The following is a 20539-nucleotide window of genomic DNA, read 5'->3' as shown; positions in this document are numbered from 1 at the left end:
ATTAAAATATTGACACAGATAACTATTTGTTATGAGGGAGAAATTTTATGTAGTTCAATGCAAAAAAAGACCCAACAACAATTACAATTACAGATCTTTAATGGATAAATCTTCTAATTCTTTGGTACACCACGTTTCGAGGTCTGAAATTCATTTCAGACCTCTTCATTAGGTGAACTTACAGTTGATGCTATAATGCCATAGCTGTGCCATGAAATTACTATGCTGCTGAATTACTGATGAAGGGGTCTGAAATGACCTCAAAACAATGTGTATCAAAGAATTAAAAGATTTATCCATGAAAAAAAGAGCCTGGTCATATATAACAACTTCTAAATGCCTCTAAAAGACAACAAAGTAAAGGTATTGTTATAAAAGGTTTTATTTAACAAATGTTTAAAGATAGTAACAAATATTTTTGCATCATAAAATATTATATTTTTTTTCTTTTTTTTCTAGCATACACCATCACCTGAAAAAGGCAAAATGGAAATGACAAAGAAAATCAACTCAGGAAATGTGACAAAATGAACATAGAAACAATTTTAATTGTGTAACTAATTCCTTTACTTCTGGAAATAAAAAGATTGGACATATCCCATGATTTGAAGAGGCTACATAAAATGTTATAAAAAGACAGGAGAGTCATTACTGATGGTAAAACATTATTACATTTGTTAAAGCAATAAAAATCTTAACATTCCATTTGAGATTTCTTAAAAAGCTTCTTACTATGTCTCACTGTTACATGCATTTAAAACAGTTCTGTCTCAGTTATGTAAAACTGCATGAATGATTTCCTTGGAAAGATGTGTGTAAAAATTATCCACTGCTAAAATGTCTGTTGTTAAGGCATGTCTGTAAAAGTGTGAAAGCAATAGGATGAACTATTTATCTATCCTTAAACATTTCTGTATCTCTTACTGGAAAGTATCACTGAAATATTGGTTTGCAAAGAGTACATTAAAATGCATTAACATGAAAATATACTAAACACAGGAGAAGAAATTGTGCTTTTGAACCCAAAATCGCAAATTTTCTGAAAATGTCTTTCAGTATTTGGCCTGTTCTTGATAGAAATGAAATCACTATCGGAAAGTCATTAAAAATATGGCATATGCAAGATATTTGCATGCATTTTGTGAAACCGTTGCTCCAACTATTATTTTTTCAAACTGGAATTGAGGTAAACTGGGATTGTGAAGTGAATATATGTTTGAGTGTACATTAGGACAAACAACATTTCAATACTGACAGGTATCAGCTACAAACACTAGCAACTACCCTCCCAACAACCAAATTGGCTTGCATACTAAACCTTGTACAACCTAGAGAGCGTGTTAACAAAAATGTCAATAGCACTTCAGAAATAGCACAATAAATAGAAGCAGAAACATGGCCAACTGAACACAAGGACCATTAATTCATTGCCAGAACTAATTCAACAAAACAAGTGCATTAATTTATAACTGTGCAAAATAAACTCAAACAGGCAACTGCATGTAACAATACATATATATACACTATAAATCCAAACTTTTGAGAAATTCCTTTCAATGAATGAAGTTCAAAAACCGAGCCTGTGGGTGCAATTCAAAATTCATTTACACTCTTTAAACTAATGATTGAATAAAACATTTTGTAATGTAGAAATACTATGACAAAAAAATTATACAAAATGTTGTGCGAGTCAGTTGAACATTTCATGGGCTCAAAGTTTCGTGTAAATACAAAAAATAAGAGTCAGGAGACTTACATTGGCAATTAAAAAGTTGAACATTCAAGGCCTATTATCACGGTAACTTTCTACAGACCTACAAATTTTTGCTTGATGTAATTTTTTCCTAACTGTCCAAAAAGGATACAAAACACCACTCAAGAAATCACCATAGAAATGTCTAATCCACATTACCAAGTCAGCAATATTCCAAATTTGCACAGAATTTTCACTTGTTTACATTGGGTAAACTAATAGTGAATATATCATTTTCCTTAGAAATCTTACTTTGTCTAGAAATGAGTAACAAACCAAATCAAATATACAACAAAAAAAGTCTAGGACTGTCCCAGTATACAAGTATTAAATGGATCATAATATGAACTATTAAAGACTTTAATATTGGAGTGGTCCTTCACTTAAGTTGAGTATATAAAATAACACATAAATTTACCTCAATAATGTTCTAAAAGATAAAGCAACAGTAGACATGTCATAATACTATTATGCCAACTTCGTAATTAGCAATGGAACTTAAGGGTTCAATGTTCAGACTCCACATAACTAGAAACTATTCCACAAAACTCACAAATTTTCAGACTGAAGCTGATCAAGTCAAATGTCACAGTAAAACTAATCATACTGAAACAAGATAACTTCATACTAAGCTAAGTAAACTGGGCTAGCAAGCACAATGAGATAATTTGTGCTTACAAAAAGATGGTAACATTCATAAAAAAGCTAATGTACACTTCATTTTTGTTGGGGTTTCATTGTAGAAGACAATCTATTGACCAGTTATCAGACTAGCCTTGAAAAGTGAGTGAGTGAGTTTAGTTTTATGCGGCACTCAACAATATTCCAGCTATATGGCGTCGGTCTGTAAATAATCGAGTCTCAACCAGACAATCCAGTGATCAACATCAGCATCGATCTGCACAATTGGGAACCGATGATATGTGTCAACCAAGTCAGCGAGCCTGACCACCCGATCCCGTTAGTCACCTCTTATGACAAGCACAGTCGCCTTTCGTGGCAAGCATGGGTTGCTGAAAGCCTTGAAAAGAACAACTTCAGTGAATGCCGAGTTTCATGAACAGCATTTCAGCTAATTTCAATGGGAACTAGGCAGTCAAGCCCCTGTCCTAAGGGTGAGTATAGCTTTATGTTGCCATTAGGAATATCCCTGCAATATCAAGGCAGGGGACACTAGAAATAGGCTTCACATTGTACCTACATGAAGATTCAAGCTTGGTACTTGTCCTGTCTGGGCTAACAGGTAGTGAAATTTGTTTTAGCCTCAATTACTTGTGGTGGCAATCAGTTTTACTGATTCCAGAACGTAACAAGTTGGTGTATGTGTGCAGAAAGGCTTGGGGAAAAAAAATCACTTCCACGTTTCTTGTTACTTAATCAACTTGTGTTCAGATATTTATTCTTACGCATTTACTTGGAATTAAAAGACTAGCAATTCTCAACTTTGTTTTCATTCAGTCTAGAATGCCATATTACCTAAACCATAAGCTTACATATGAAGGACTCAAACACTTTCTTTCAACTCTCATAAAACCTCTAAAAGTATGCGTTCCTGCTACCAAGATTGTGTGTAATGATGTTCCTAAAAGGCTATTGATATATAAAATGTCTATGAAATGGGCGAGACTTGTGAATGAGATAAGAAAAATAAAATATTGATACATCCTGTTATTCTGAAGCTATCATCAATGATCAAGAAAAATCTATGTCTCATTTATAACAAAATTCATTTGAGACACTGGTAAACAAAATCAAATGTAAACAAAGAAAACAGCACTTATGTACAAAACAAGTTTTTGTTATTCAACAAACCAACAATAGAGAATAGAGGGCATAGGAAAAATACAAGGAGTCCAATACATAAAGGTTATCACATGACTAGAGCATAAAAATAAACAACTTCACTTCTCGCTTGTGGCTGTCTCTGGAACATTTCCTGAAACAAAGAGTCGGAGCCAATCAGAATGTAAATGGTAGTCAAGTATGACACTTTTAGAAATATTCCAGCAATGAACTGAACCGAAAACTAGTCCAATGAAATCAGACTTGGCTTTCACAACAAACCTTTTTGATATAACTGGGTGCAATAAACTACAGAATTATACCCAGGACCACTTGGGAGAGATTCCAATCACCCTGAAAGATAAAGGGTACAAGTATTGTCCATAATTCTGCCAGCAACCGGAATTTTACTTTTACCTTATACATACAAATTACTCAGTTTATTTATATCAAAAATATTTGTCAGTATATCTCATCACATTCACAAGAGATTTATTCACAGTTTATTTACTGACAGGTTACACTAATATTTACCGTAGTGAAGAATACAAGACTATGAATACAATGTGCACAGATTTACACTGTCAACCACATGTTTGTATGAATATTTGTCAAACTTATGGTTAGTTTACTTCAGTCTAGTGTGTTCTACTAAAAAAAATTCTGATAAATAGAAAATATGCTTTTTCTTACAATCAATTATATTTAATCCTCTATCATCTGAAGAGTCCTAATGCTGACAACTATTTTCATGTTACAGTCGGTGAAGAAATATAATTTAGGTTTAATCATCAAAGGCAATGCAAGGCTCAGGATTGTTATAACAAGTTCTACACTAACTAATAATTTGCTTACTTATGAGGTTAGTATTTCATTTAACCGAAGCAACTTCAGTTTGTAAGCTAGTCTAGCATTCAGATTTAAATTTAATTTTTAACATCAGTATTCATTCATAAATTGGGAGATAACTTCAAAACAATGCTGACAAAGTGACAAACCGGTAAGATCAATGCATGCCAGAAAAAACACTTATGAATGCTTTTATACAAAGGAACAGTATTTATAAATGCTTCTGTCTGCCAATAGTTGACTGAATTAGTAATGACAGTTGTCTTGTGATCCAAATATGTGCAAGTATACTTTGATGTCATTGTAAACAGTATTCCAGTCCTATGGCCATGAGCCCAAACCACAGGTTGCTGCAGTGGTGAGTAGAACTACATCATGGGTGAGGCAATGTTTAACAGGTTAATACACTTTTCATTGCATCATATTAACAATTTTGTATGGTCACTGACTGCATTCATTCAACCATGATAGAGCAATGATGGCAGATGTCTACTGGCTAATGAAATGTGACTGTCAGGGAAGCCAAATGCACTGCATTCCTGTACTAACATGGAATATGCAAACCTTCCCAATACTTGACACGAGTACATTTGTACAGTGAATGGCAGAAAGTGTATAACAAATTGCAAGACATTATTAGAGTGTTGACTTGACTGTGCATTTTCATAAAGTGAAAGAGCTTCTGGATTCCGTGGGATAAAAATGATGACAGGACAGAGCTGCTCTATGTAATGGATGGAAGATGAATGTCTTTGAGTTTAACATCAGACAATTGTTTAGACAATAGCAACTAAGTACAGATTGTCAACTTAAGTTTTCATTAGAAACAGTAAGTTTAAGAATTTACCTATTGCTCAAAATGGAATTGAATTCTTGGTGTTCCTTGTGAGAGGTTTGTGGTGTCGCATGGTGTCTAAGGCATGCTGCCAGTACCAACATGATCGACAAAAGTACTTGAAGCACTGCATTTCTCGACAGAAGTAGGGACCTTGTTGGATGCTGCACAGTGAACAGATGGCATCCTCCAGGTAGGGGTCTATCTGAATCTGACATCGAAATACAGAGTATTAGATGGCAAACATGCAAGTGCAATATAATCCTCTCAAAACTTCAAACATAACTGAATGGAGTGGGTATGAAATAAGGAAGGATGACTGCCTATTTTGGCCAACCAGAAATGTGCGATGCAACATTGGTTTGAAAATTATCACATTAAATGGCTGATAAACCCTTTTTCGTTTCACACCAGTAAGTTTTGAAATTATGGTAAGAAATGCGAATCAACTGAGTTCAGAAGTTACTGAGAAAATTCCAGTGAAAATCTAACAAGAGGAACTCTACAGAGGATCTACAATCAAGATTTCAGGTACAGCAGTTACCTTCTTTGTGAACTTTGGTGTCTTGATCTCTATGAAAGCAGCCTGGACTGCCTTCATATAGCTCTTCTTGCTGCTGAATGTGACTCGGCCAGAACCTGGATGACACACACAGCAAACATGAGTAAACAGAGCAACAAAGTCTTGCCCTGTAGAAATGATCAGAAGCGAAAAGGTTAATATAGTTTCTAGCACAAAAGAATCTGCACTAGTAAAATGTCCAAGGACCTAGGTATATTTTACTCATATTATTTTACATGTTCAGATGTGATGATGAAAATAATATTACTGGGAACATATAATAATGGTCGACTATCAACCCTTGTGTATTGTAGCCAATTAAGACTGACATTGTTGATCTCTGGATCATCCTACTGAAGGTCAATTATAGTTAAACATGTCGTCACAAAATGTGTTTTATTCAGTAATTTTCATCATTCTTTCAAGGTGTTTCTTGCAGAATTTTACACATTATCCTGTTGACATTCTCTACTTACAAAAAGGCGATTGGCTTTCGGCTTAGCCAATACTTTTAGAAACATCTCAAACTGTCAAAATGACTGGATACCAACTTCAAAGATTTGGAACTTTAACATTTTCAAACATATGTAATCTGCAGTCTTCCACCAGTTCACCCTAACAAGTGTGGCATGGCATAAAAAAAACAAAACAAGAAGTCCTTCACACACTCTCACCAATTGGATATTTGTGTTTGTCAGTGTCGATGCCAGCATAGACAACATTGCCAAACAGGTCATTCATGATACTGGCCAATGCCTCAGCCGTGATCATGCCATGCAAGGCTCCCACGAAGATAGTCTTCTGGGCATCCAGTCTCTGGGAGGGGGACCTCACGTGGTTACTATCTGCCAACACCCAGGGGATCACTTGCACCTTCAATCACATGGACATAGTACAGTTTTGCAAACCTGGGGTGAAACATTAACTTTTGTAATTTGTTTTGAATATGGGATATTTCATATTTTCTAGATGTCAAAGGTATTTCAACACTGAATTTTTCTGTAGGTCACATTGGCGATAATAGGGAAACTTTTCAATTTGGGACTTTGTATTGATATTGTTCTAAAGGCTTGTGGTCTGACAGCCTCTGCCCAGCTCTACGCTAATCTCCGTCTTATGTCTCCATTACATACCTTACATGGAAACATCTTTTTCAACTTAATTTGTTTCAGAACTCACTGGAACCAATAAAGTGTGCACTAATTGTTTTCCTTAGCAGTGAATCTGCTTTTAAACATTTATTTAAAATACTGTGACATTGCTCTGACCTCTTTCGACCTCATTCTTCTGCTTGAAATCTTATAGTAGTAGTCACCATTGCTGAAGTCATGTGTACAGGCAGGCAGAAGGCACTTTACAGACTTCTCATTGTCAAACAGGAGGTACACATAGCCTGGAACAAACATGGAAGCAGTCGCAGATTGACAAAACAGCTAAATCATAGGAAATCATTGTTGAAATTTTTGTTCAGCTTAAGATAGGTCATGTATCATATTTCTAGTACAGCTTTTTCTGGCTTGAGAATGTTTCTAGAATTTCTTTTGGTCAACATTACCTGGTGTGAAAATTCTATAGAGGCTTTAAATACATGTTAGAAGTAACAATTCTATAGAGCAGTCAGTGGTATGCTGAGGTCAGTATCATTTGCCTTGAAAGATCTTCATCAAGATGCTCAAAAGAAATATTATCTAAAGTTGTTTTCAATAGAACCTATGATTTCAAGTCACATGAGAGCAGAGACTAAACTATAGTGTTCTAACAAACTGCAGATTTAACTTTCTCATCCATATGTACCATTCAACCAGCATTTTCAAACAGCCTCCATAACTATCATCTTACCATCTTTCCCTGGCCATTCTATCTTGAGAGATCCAAACTTGTTGAAGGCTGCTTGAAGTCCAGCTTGAAAAAAGAGAAGTTACAATCTGTGCTAACAAACCTTCCCACGACTGTTATTACAGTTTGGTTATAATAAGATAAACATGCACAAAGTAAAATTGGACACTTCATTAATGTGCACCTGTTGCAATTTGAACAAGTTACAACATTCTGTTTGTCAATTCCGTCAATCTGTCAATAACTATCAAATATGGCTGGCTGAAACTGATGGTATATTAAAAAATATCTTAGATATTTCAAGCCACTGCACCATACAGACATCTAGCAAACAGAGTAAAATATTGTTGTATGATATATAATTTTCAGTGTCAAAAGGTTGTAATTACTGACTGTTGTATAGTGTTGGGAAACTCAAATGAAATCTGCTATTGATTATCAGAGGACTTGTGGTAAACCATTATTGAACAGGAATTGAAGTAGGCATTTTTAATGTAATCACCAGTTTTATGAGGTTTTCACCATGCTTTTCTAATTGATGTCTTTTACAACAACTAACACTGTGAGGCAAAGAAATGCACACATGCAAGAAGACAGTGGAATTGTAACTAAACAATAAAAGTTGTTAAAATATTACAAGGCAAATAGCTTAATGCTTACTCAGTGCCCATGTTTGTTTCGTGAATACCCAAATTTAATGATTAGTTTACTTCATTTATGCATGTTATACTGATACAAACTTCTGATTGATTGAAAACAAGTTTTTACAATCAATAATTACTTTTCATCTTTCTTTTGATTGATATCAATCATTGGAACACCACGACAGTTGTCAAACTAAAATTGTCTCAGTAAGTATACTCAAATACGAATCTAATAAAACAAATTCACAAAAACAAAGATTTTGAAAGTCTTGAATCAGTTTGTATGTTGATACACATGTAATTTCATAGGACTGCAGGTTCACCTTAGTCTTGACACAGTCTCCCTCTAAACAGTAGAAACAGGATTTGCTTTCTGAAGTCAATCTTATCAGTGCATCATATCCTACTCAGAAGGGGTTTTAGTGCTTATTATTGCAATAGGAAGATCCTGTAACAGATCATTACAGAAAGATCATTAGCCACCCAGAAAGCAGATTTGAGGTATTTGTCACTAGGTTCAAACTGAACATTTCCTCTCCAATATATAATTTTCAACAAAATTTATGAATCAATTTTTTAAAACTGAACAGAATGTCCAACAGATGTCTCATATCATATGGCAGTGCACCCCACGATCTGATGAAATATTGTTTCAAATTTGTTTCATCGTGATGAAACTGTGGTGAATGCATAATGCCATTTAGAAAGAGGTCAAACTTATGTTATATTCAGGATTACACTTTCTCAGTGAAGTAAGTTTAGCTTTATGCTGCAATATACCAGCAATATTGCAGTGATGGGACACCAGAGATGTGGGGACTTCTGTAGGGAAATGACTGTGGGTCTTCATTGTGATGAGTCTTCACCAAAAGGATACATCACCACCTATCTTAGTAAAGTACTGATTCTAGTACTTTTATTTGACTGACTCGCATTCGGGATAAGAATCCAGTCACCATTACCCATTTCAGATTGCATCATCAGAAGGACAGTTGGACCTTCCCAAACAGATTAGGTCTTTTTGAAAATCAAGTAGAACTTACCATTAAGCATAGCAGCAGCAAGAAATTAGATCTGACCTTAATGATCTTTATAATAACTCATCTTCAAAATCACAGAACATTAGCACCCAATTCCTACATGTCATGATAATCCTACTATAGGCACAATGAGTATTCCTGACCCCTTGAACCCTACAAATTGCCAGATCTTCAGATCTGTTAAGAATATCACACTCAGTTTGAATCATATTACAACTGCAGTGATCATATTTGATGAAGATACCTTCAGTGATATCCCAGGGAACACCTCCAAGGAACACTTTTGGGGAGTAGGTAGGGTTTTTGTGGTTCCTCGGAGGCAGTGGACCACTCCATGTGCAGCTTGCCTCACTCACAGCTGCAAACAATAACAAGACAATCAAGTAGTTGTTTGACCCATTAAACATTTGTGAGAATATTTGTAAAAGCATCGTTCCTGAATTGCTTTCCATTCACAACATAGTACCAAGCCAAAAGTGAGAATGTTCCAATGTTTTAGGATCTCTCTACAGAAGTAAAAGTGTTGTCCAGTGACAAGAACGACATCCCCCATCCTCCTGAAAATCTTTTGACATGGAACTAGCCACAGAATGTATCAGGTTACTAAAAACAAACAAGATTTACCCCACTGTTGAATCAGTGAGCGTCCACAGACCAGCTGCATGAGTATTAACAACATGGTCTAACGGACAGTGACAGGCACTTGTGTTCAAGGTCAAGACACGCAGTGTGGTGATTAGGCCAGGTGCATCATATTGACTTTGATGACATCTCTGCATTTGACCTTCGAGTAATAAGTTCTGACTGAATAAAGGCACTCAAGATTTTGTGCTGACAGCTGATTTTGCTGACGTCTGTTGTAATGTACATATTAAGATTATAATTATAATTACAAATAATTCAAGTACATTTCCTGTTGATGAAAATTAGCAACCTTTATTAGAAAATCCCATTATTAAGCAAAGGGAAAATATAAAATTACAACATAGTGACCTGACAAAAGAATCAACCTTACTTCATACTTTGTCAACTAACGGAAATGAAAACAAGAAGACATCAATGTCCCCTGCATTACCTCCAATTTCAGGCTAAGTTACACTTGTTGCTATGGAAATACAAAAAATATTTTATTAAGAATACCAAAACTACCAAAAGGCACTAATACACCACCAGATCATTCTATGTGCCAAGTGTGGTCAAGAAAGTTTTAAAGTTCTGCCCTGGAAAACAAATGTGCACACACAGATGGACAGGGTGCATTTTAATACCCCTGCAAAATATGTTGCAGGGGATAACCAGGAATCAAAAGAACCTCACTGGAATGATTTTAAAAATTCCATGATGAATGTCTCTATGCAACTAGGATATGGTGACATGTGTCACCCAAATCAGAAAGCTTGATCACCCAATCCTGTTAGTTGCCTCTTACAACATGCATGAGTTACTGTAGACCAATTCTTACCAGGCTCTTCATTTGTTTGTCTCCGAGTACAGACCAATTAAGTTAAAGTCTTTAAGTGTGCATTGTTTGACTTGCTTCAAAAATTCAGTGTTTGCCCTAGACATAAAAATTTAGGAGTGATCATGTCTCTCTGGTGTCATGAGAGTCATGGACATGTTCTGGGGACTCAACTTCAGCAAGACACTTTCATCAATACATCAACTGTGATAGTTCAGTATAGATAAAAAACAGGCTAAAGAAAATCAGGTACTTATTCAGCACTGAGCAGTTAACTGGCAAACAATGAACAAAGTTTTAAACAACAGCAAATTACAAGCTTAGATTATCTGAACTGAGGGCCTAGTAGTATTGTGTCAACAATGATGCAAGCTTTTAAATTCACTGAGATATTTGAGACAATTTGTGTCAAATACACAGGTTTTCTGCATAAGGGTAAACACTGAAAATTATTTTCTTTAGCTGTTTCTGACAAGGGATCATACAGTTGATTCAAATACAATGATGACCAGCATGGGTTAGCAACTCAAATTCAACCAACCACTACAAGATATATTTCAAGTCACAATGATATATCTCCATAAACCATGGTTGGAAACAAGTTAATTATAATGAAACACCTACCAGCAGCATTTCTGTGAAGTCTGGCAGCCCTGTCTATGGCATATGGGTCAACATTGGTCATGTTGAGGAAGGGAGTGATTGCTTGTGAATGCCAGGCTTGGTCATGCAACAACTGACTTGAGTCCAGGGGAACCAGAGCATCTTTGGCCATCTGTACAGACTGCATGCCTTGGCACAACTGGTTTGACATGTCAGTTTGGGGACCACGAATGTTTAACTTTCCACCAATGCTCAATGTATTCTGAAACATCAAAGTCAAACGAAGAACAAGATTTGACTGGTCTGACTGGGTATAATTTTACACAGTTTCTACACTAGCAATGGACACAAGAAATCGCAGGGACATGAACCTGGTTGATTGCTTGATGAGCAAATGCTTTAACCACTAGGCTACACCCAATGATCCAAATTATAAAGGAAAGACTGTCTTGTTAAAATGCATTGACCTTGATTCAGATAACAAGTATACCTTGAAATTAGTGTACCCTGTCTGATGTCATTTTGATCATACTGTTGACAGAGTTGTGATGACTTTCTGGGAGGAAATTGATAGATGTGCCATTATTTCAGTGGTAGCTGTCCAAACCGGCATCTTTCCAATCCGGCAAGTTGTCAACACTGGCATAAAATCTCAGTCCCATTCATGACTTGTACATTTATCATCAGCTCCACGATCCAGCACCTTGTATAAACCAGATTATTTCTTCAGTCCCAAGGAGTGCCGGTTTAGACAGATTCCACTGTATTAGTGGACAGTTGTCAGGAAATCCTAACCTTAATTCCTCAAACCTGATTTACTAATTCATCAGTAATATATTGTCACGCTGCTTCTAAATATATTTTTAACAAATAGAAATAATGGACAATTTTCATAATTTAAGTGGCTTAAATGATTGGAGGTTTTACCAGATTAATGAAATTTTTCATTTGGGGTCTTACGAAACCATCTGCATGAAACATTAAAATAAAGAACATACTTTCAACAATTAAGCTGGATGAATTGAAACAAATGGCTTCTACCTTTAGCCTAATACATCATCTTAATGTGAGGTAGCCTCGTGGTTAAAGCATTGACTTGTCATGCTAAAAACTCAGGTTCGATTCTCTACATGAGTACAATGAGTGAAGGCCATTTCTCGTGTCCCATGATATTGCAGAAATATTACAAAAGTGCAGAAACAACCAACTTACTCGCTCAACATAATGTATTTATGTAGTACAGCAGTTGAACTTAACATCATGTCAAAGATGAACTTACCATCATGTCAAGGAGTGCAGGGTCAGAACATTCACTGCTCAAGCCACTTGTGTCTGACTCACATGGTGAAGGACTGCGATTTGTCCTGTTGCCCGAGAGAAGTGTGGAGTAGATAATCTTGTCCATGGGAGACAGACTCATGTCACTCATTGGGCTTACTGGAGACATGGATCCATAATCACTGCAAGAAATCAGTCCCACATAAGTATAATCTGAAACCACGATGATTGGTTTGCTTTGTATAACACCACTCAATGGTGGCCAATCAGTATAGGCTGACCTGTATATAACTGAGTCTGGATCAGATAGCCCAGTGATCAATATCATGAGCATCACACAATTGGGATATGATGACATGTATCAACCAAGTCAACAGGTCTGACTACCCAATCCCATTAGTCACCTCTTACAGCAAGCATGGGTTGCTGAAGTCCAGGCGAGAGGCACAAGAGATATTCAGTCATGTCACACCGAGTATTACCCATGCAAGCAAAAGCAACGTAATTTATCACTCAGGTAAAAATCAACAAGCTTGCGCATGAAGATGCAATGCGAGCTATTTTACAATGAGTATGAGGTTGCCCTGTTTCTATGGCGGATATGCAAGATGAATATTATCTGTTATTTGTGATGCATATGTTGACTTTGGGAATGAATATATTCCACAGAAACATTTGTCTCCCCCTACTTGGTTAATACTTATCAGATTATCAGAAGACGAATTTGTTCATGTAAAATTCATCCTGTTTTAACATATTCGTTGGCTTTAAGAAAGTGTCTTCTTCTGGAAACTAATAATAGTCCGCTTATATAGATAAGCACTAAGTAAAGTAACTGTGTTCACAATGCTATGATGCTTTCCACTATTTGCACTACTTTGCCTGTCATTATGATACTATTGTACCACTACAGTTATGCACATTTGTCAGCCATATGTCAAGTTCATCAAAATATAGCCAGTAAGGCAGAGTATTTCTATGAGAACTGCTGATCTATGCACATTTACAGTGTCTGTGTGAACTTATAGGTGGATGACAGATGCAGATTTCCAGTTGCTCTTCTGCCACTTATAAGCAGGCAGGACAACTGCACAGGTTGTATGTTAAACTAACATTCTTTGTTGAGACTGTCTCATGTGTGAAGATTTTTAGGTGTTACCATGTGTACAGACTGGAGGTCTTAAGTTAAATAAACCGTCTTCACCTATAGGCTATTCTGGCTGAGGGATTCGGAAACCTTGCTAGCATCTTTTTCTCAGGCACCTAAGAAGAGTTAACTGTTGCTTCTTATTTCACATGACAGCAAATTAACAGAACCAGCACACTGCAAATATTATTTTATCACCCAAAACTGTTCCACTGTAGATACAGCTTGTGTGAGATCAAATGTCATCTCCTCTGCGGTATTCTTTTGACAGGAAATTTTGAACAGTGCCCGGACATCATAAACTATATGACATCACAATGTTTTGACATCATCAATTACATTACCCACGATGGAATGTCAAACCCGATGACATCACAAACGTGACGTCACAATGCCAAGAGGTGAGCATTACCAGCACAGTCTGTACTGTTATAATGACTGCCCTTGTGTTACATTATACTTCAATATATAAAAGGAAACAATCACAGAAATATCTTTTTTGTGTTGTGTTATGTATAGATTTATGAACTTTGTCAATTTTAGAATACAACTGTTTATAACATCACTTTTGTTCTCTGGTTGGTTTCAACGTTTATTCATGAACCAATTGTATAAACTGTTGGATAACAATTTTAGGATCTACACCAAAACGTTGGATCTAATGCATTCATTTGTCCATGAAATTGTTCCTCTTCATACCAGTTTCTAAATGCCACTTGAGGAGCTGCCACTTAAAGCCCTGTCTTGTTTACCTTTTAGTTTCAACTTAGGAATCATTATGTAATGAGATATATCTTCACTAATCAAACGCAAAGAACTCTACTAAAGTGAAGAATCTGCACAATTGATTATTATATTTGATATCAAATACCCAACACCCTGTACCCAGGACACGATAAAAATATACTGAATAACTGAAAGCATTGTGTTTGAGAAGATGTCAAAAGGACTCAAGAGTATGATGAAATACTCTGAGACCTGGTACCTTGAGGCAGCACTTGCTGTCCTTTCACCCTTGATGGCCCTGGGGTAACGCTGTGGTGTGGTGTAACCCATAGTGTCGGTGGGGCTGTACACGCCGTATTGCTGTAGGGAGGCAGCTGCAGCAGCGTGCGACGTTGGGGAAAACAGCTGGAAGCCTGGAGGGAAGAGGACTGATTAGATTTATTAACTACTTGTACTTCGTTGTCTCTGCTAAACATCTTCCCCTTTATGAGTTCTTTGTAACTTCGACTATCTTCTATATTACCATAAATATTTAAGGCCAAGTAATATTTGGGGACACTTGAACCATTTTAAATATTAAACAACATGGCACTACGTATATAGCTCACTTGGGGCATTCCATTCAGGATCAGGTAGGCCTTACAAGACAAATAAAAATGTTAGAAAGAATAGAACAAAAGTTCAAACATTTAAAGTCACATCTTTCGAATTTAAACAAATTTGTTTTGTAACAAAATCATAAGGATACACTACACAAAGACTTGGCAAAGAGAAATTTTTCAATATGGCTTCTGGAGAGGACTCAACTAAAAATATTGTGATAAGTACTTATGACACAATGACAAGGATCATGTTCACATGTACACAAATGAATAATATCAAAAGGTTTCACACACAAGCTTAATGTCCAAGATACAGGAGTTAAAACAAGTGTAATCCACCATATGAAAAGTTTCTGAATATGACCAACATCAAGCTTAAAGTGCCTCATATTTTTCATGCTCTTTTCGTCCTTGTCTTACTGTGGACAATTAATATCCAACAGTGTTCACCTTCAACTCATTCACTCACTCATTATTACCAGGATAGGCAGTTGTAGCCTGTGATGACTGTGGAACAGTGTTGTAGCCAACCAGGGACTGGTAGTCTGCTGAAGGGTTGGCAGCATACATTGGCACTTGTGGCATGGCTTCTGGAAGTGGTGAACATGTGAATCTTAAAACAATGTCATGAAAGCTCACTCCAGGCAGTAGCGTTCTTAACTTTATCTTCAGGATCAGCAGATTTACAAATGTGACAATCATGCATGGGTATAGTTTTTGTTTACAAGCAAATATATTCTTTGAAAGATATCAGTTTTGAAGGCTTGAATTGGTGTCAAAACAATCTAAGTTTCAATATATTTCAGACGGTGCTGGAAAGTTGTATTCCAACTGTCACTGCTTGAAAAAGAATGCAAATTCTTTCTCGGGAAGGAATTACCGCTTATGATATTTCTGCTCTCACAACCTTTCCTTTTAAGATGACTAGAATATTTTGGGATATATTATGATATGAAGCAACCCCAGAATATCAAATAGCTTGTCCTTGAAGATTTTGGACTCCTGAAACATACCTCTTGCCCTGTCCTGTGGCAGCATATTGCCTGCAAGGTTTGTCATGTTGAGGGAGTTGTCTAATAAAGCATTGATGTGCTTTAGTATTTCCATATTGTTAGCAGCTGTAGACCCACTTACAAGACCTTCACCACTATCAAAGTCCTCCACCTTGATAGCTGGAATGTTGGCATTCTGAAGAAAACATGACAAGGTTTTCACAATGACCAAAAACAGTCAAGTGGTTTCATTCAAAAGAAAACTATGCCCTAATGAATACAGCAGCTAAGACTCATGTGAAAATAATAAGTTATTTCCTGAAAATATTGAAATACAGACTTTGAATTGCCATGGATATCATACAGAAATTGTATGACAATGAAGTGTTAGACTACTCTATGACTCAGGGGACCCTGGTGACCATGGTTTCAGGCTCACTGGCAGAGGTGGGCTGAGCTACCCACACTTGCTACTTATTTTGAGTATACATAATTTTATAGAAACAAATAGTTCCATTAACATAAACAGGTGACAGTGTGATGGGAAAATCAAGGTCTGCTTCATTTAAGGCTTGAACACTGAACAAGGGTTTGGTCATAATGGACAATAATTCAGACTTGTTCGTTACTTAACGTACTCAGCAATATTTCAGCAATGGCGGAATTCAGTTGTGGGACAGATACGTGAAAGGTTGAAATAACAAGAAGCTGGTCCATTAAATTACTGTTATATATATATTCAGCAACCAACAAAACTTTAGAAAAGATTGTTGGAATGATACGCTACACATGCAACATATATTGAGATTACAAATGGACAACTCTAAAACTTTGAATCAGTGTTTGATGACAAATTAACACTGAAAGTTAAACTCTCTGTGGATTTAACTGGCTACACACATTAAATATGATCAATACATACGTTAACATGTGTAGTCATCGTGATTATCAGTCTTTTTGTAACTCGTAGGCCCTTTGCGAAGCGTCTTATGGTTTGTCAAGTGTCAACGATGGTATGAGGTACGAATGTCCAGACGTTCCATCAAACACTGACAGCACACCAGACGATATCCAGGATTTGACGTTTTTACCTGAGAAATAACAAATGCACGAAATCGACAGGTAATCCAATTACCACATGAACGAACAGTGTTGACAGGAAATACAAACGTGCAACAACAGTCCTTACGTTTGCTTTCATGAATCCTGTACTTGGGTACCTTGCCTCATGACGAGTAAACTCCTGTGCAGAGGGACGATTTGCACGTGCTTTACACTTTGCATAAGAAGTGGGTCATTGTCGGCCCTTCGCGGAAGCAGAGTATTACTTGTGTCGGAACTTAAAGGAAAATAAAACAACTTATTTTTAAACATTAGAAAAGATTGAATCATATGGGAAAGTGCATAAGTAAACAATATATTTGGAGACGTAAATTGAATACTTTGTTGCTGATCACTTACTTGGAGGTACTGGCCTGTATCTGTGGCTATTCGAGACTTTTTCTCAAAGTAGTTAGATATTTTTCGAACTTGACCATCACCTCATTATTTCTACACACGGAAACAGAACGCTTTGTTGGAAAAACACAGCAAATGTTCTCCATCTTTTCTGGTGTGGCCTTGTTTCTTTTCACCGACCGATCGTGAATCCTGAAACATCCCGTCCCTTTCATATTGAGGCCTTTTAACCGTCGGGTGATTAGGATGGGGGTGATTGGGTTAAGATTATGTGGAATTTATGTCTTATGAAAAGATTAAGGGAAAGCTATTTTCCCTCAGTTTTCAAGCTTCTGCTATTGACATGGCACCGTCCTAAATATGGAATGTTGTTGAGTACAGCGTTCAGCAATAAATTCAACGATTGTTTTTCGCATTACGGTCTGAGTTTGTAATGTATTGAAGAAGCGTTGTCATAAGCAGCGTAAAGTACGAAATAGCGGGACCTTAAAGATGGGATGGCGTAGCCTATATGTTAAAGCGAAAATGCAGGCTCAGTTTCGCAAATGGGTACAATGTGCGGTGTCCCCAATTTCTGGTGTCCCCCATTGTGATATTGATGGAATATTGCTAAAAGCATCATAGAACCATACTCACTCTTTTCCTGTTGGGTTCTGGGGAAACCTTCATGACTCCATCACCCCACCCAGGTTACACCATTCATCATTCAACTGACACTCGTGGTATAACTGGTATATCATTTGTGGCGGTCTAACCCAACTCCCTCAGTTACTTCCTGGGTGTACTGGAGCGGCGAGGTAGCCCAGTGGTTAAAGCATCCACTTGTCACGCCGAAGACCCAGGTTCGATTCCCCACGCGGGCACAATGTATATTATGAAGCCCATTTCGAGTGTTCCCTGGTGTGATGTTGCTGGAATATTGTAAAAAGCGGGTGAAAACTAAGTTCACTCGCGTATTTTAAAGTAGGTCTCAGCAGCTTGGACGAGTGGGTCATGACATTTTACCCGATACTACTTTGCTTGTTTTACACAGAATACAGCAATATTCTAGTGTGTAAATCTATAGTTCGATCTGGACCGGACAAACCACTCAATCGCTCTGCATCGCCTCTGTCTTTCCTCTCAGATCGAGCTCACACGTCAAGATGTTATACCTGGAATACTGAAGAGGTGTTAACTGTAACCCCTTTTCATTAGGTCTGAAGGTGAAGGTTGAAAAGCTGGGAAATATATGTCGTTCTTGCATACAGGGGGTTATACCAAGCTCATCCTCGCTCACCTATATAGCTCATCATAATACCCATAAGGATCTGGGTTGGAATTGGTCTTCAGCAACCCATGCTAGTCGCAAAAGTCGACTAACGGCATCGGGTGCACGCGGTCAGGCTTGCTGACTTGATTGACACATGTCACCGGTTCCCAACTGCATAGAAGGGTGCTCATAAGTTGATCATTCCAATTTGGATTGTCCGGTCTATACACTCGATTATTGACAGACCGTCGCCATATAGCTGGAATATTGCTGAGTGCGTCCTTAAACAACCACCTAACCAATGACGATGACAATTAAATGTTGGACAACTTTGCGCAGTATATTCACTCTGAACCAGCTGTTTTATTTTTTTCGCTTTTCCCTGGGCATGGCAATGGCGGAAACACAATCGATACAGTACATAATTCACCTGTTGACTTACAATGACATAATGGGGAAGGGATATAGTCGAGTGTATACGTCTTTGGGGTTGAAAAAAAATATGGCTGCAATTTGAAATGTGTAATGAGGACCCGATCTCATCTGTCAGCAGGCTGAAACACATTGAAACGCCGCACAAATGACAACATTAGAGTGACCTCCCTTATCAACAGGTTTCACGTGGTTCCAAGTGCATATTGATTTTGAGGAAGGCTGATAATGCATGCTTCTCATAAATGGCACAATTAATGCTGCCGGGTGGTATATTGGACCATATTAGATTGAGCTCATTTAGTATCAGAGAAACCGAAAGGAAAACAAGCCTGTTCACCAGCTCCGCAAGTTCGCGCTTTCCTCTCTGATTGCGTCACCTGTTCGAAGTGCTGAGTGCGAGTCCCTGGTTACCTGGGCGATTTGGTAGACAAATATTGATGTGGATTCTTAACTGTCCTGTCGACCGTGCTTTCCTTAATTTTGGAAATTTTGTTCATTGAACAGGCCCTTGGACTGAAGCAGAGAGCAAGACTTTAAGATGAAGGTATGTGATGTATTTTTGAAAATATGATTTGTAATTGTGACGAGGCAGATTATAAGATGTACCACTACCCATCTGAAGCTGAACTTGATTTAATTCTCCACCGACCTTCCGTCACTCTTCGATCCCCATGGCTGGTTGTGTTAGGATTAAGGTAGGTTACCCATACTTTGTCTTTGGTCTTTCCGACCGTTGCGTACCTCTCTCTGTTTATAAAATATTTCAGTGGAATTTAGGTACTAAGTAAATTTATAAAATAAAATATGAGATAAACAGCAACCAACACAAATCAACAACATACATATGATTCTGTAGAAGGGTTTTATTGTAAATCATTCACAGTTATGTGAAGCAAAGTGAAGGGATAACAATTTATATGTTTTGCAAAGGGCTGTTTTTGGCAAAGGGTAAAGGGCTGGGAGTTTTGCATGACACATGTGTATGGTTGTTCTGTAAAGTGCATTACTGTATTACTAGAATTTTCATTATGTTGTGCATGGTAGATGTACTGATATAACTATAGGGTCTTAAGAGCGTTTATCATTTTGTGGATGGTAGATGTAAGGAATAGATGGTAGATGATGTTTGAAGGAATGAATCAATATTTAAACATTTATGTTTAATAATAGGTGTATCTGTGTAACAATTAATTGGAAGTGATTGCTATGAAGCCTGTGTGGTCTCCCCTAAGGCAGATGAGTTTAACAAAATTGCCTCAGTTCAGAAATGGGTACCCGGTAGGATG

At 37.1% G+C, this 20539-nt stretch overlaps 2 protein-coding genes across 3 annotated transcripts in view; one reads left to right on the top strand and one right to left on the bottom strand.

The window, feature by feature from the left end:
• Positions 1-366: 366 nt before the first annotated feature.
• LOC137297112 (cytoplasmic polyadenylation element-binding protein-like) lies at positions 367-17248 on the bottom strand. 2 transcript variants are annotated; one of them, XM_067829113.1, is made up of 13 exons: positions 17031-17248; positions 16130-16304; positions 15596-15706; positions 14774-14927; positions 12643-12823; positions 11385-11625; positions 9546-9659; positions 7621-7683; positions 7050-7174; positions 6456-6654; positions 5764-5858; positions 5232-5430; positions 367-3689 (listed from the first exon to the last, which is right to left on the bottom strand). In XM_067829113.1, exons 1-12 carry the CDS (start codon positions 17046-17048, stop codon positions 5239-5241), a joined length of 1668 nt encoding a protein of 555 aa, XP_067685214.1. In that variant the 5' UTR covers positions 17049-17248; the 3' UTR covers positions 367-3689; positions 5232-5238. The 2 variants fall into 2 exon arrangements, with proteins under 2 accessions (XP_067685214.1, XP_067685206.1); XM_067829105.1 differs by having other exon boundaries at positions 14774-14942; positions 17031-17199.
• A 2161-nt stretch (positions 17249-19409) lies between these two features.
• Positions 19410-20539, top strand: part of LOC137297124 (organic cation transporter protein-like) — a 36101-nt gene continuing 34971 nt past the window's right edge. Inside the window, exon 1 of the mRNA XM_067829124.1 lies at positions 19410-19797. The gene's annotated coding sequence lies outside the window, so the exon portion shown is untranslated. The remainder of the gene's footprint in view (positions 19798-20539) is intronic.

Source organism: Haliotis asinina, chromosome 1 (genome assembly GCF_037392515.1).
Source record: "Haliotis asinina isolate JCU_RB_2024 chromosome 1, JCU_Hal_asi_v2, whole genome shotgun sequence".
Classification (NCBI taxonomy): domain Eukaryota; kingdom Metazoa; phylum Mollusca; class Gastropoda; order Lepetellida; family Haliotidae; genus Haliotis; species Haliotis asinina.
Note: the sequence above shows the minus strand (reverse complement) of the source record. Positions and strands in the feature narration are given on the sequence as shown.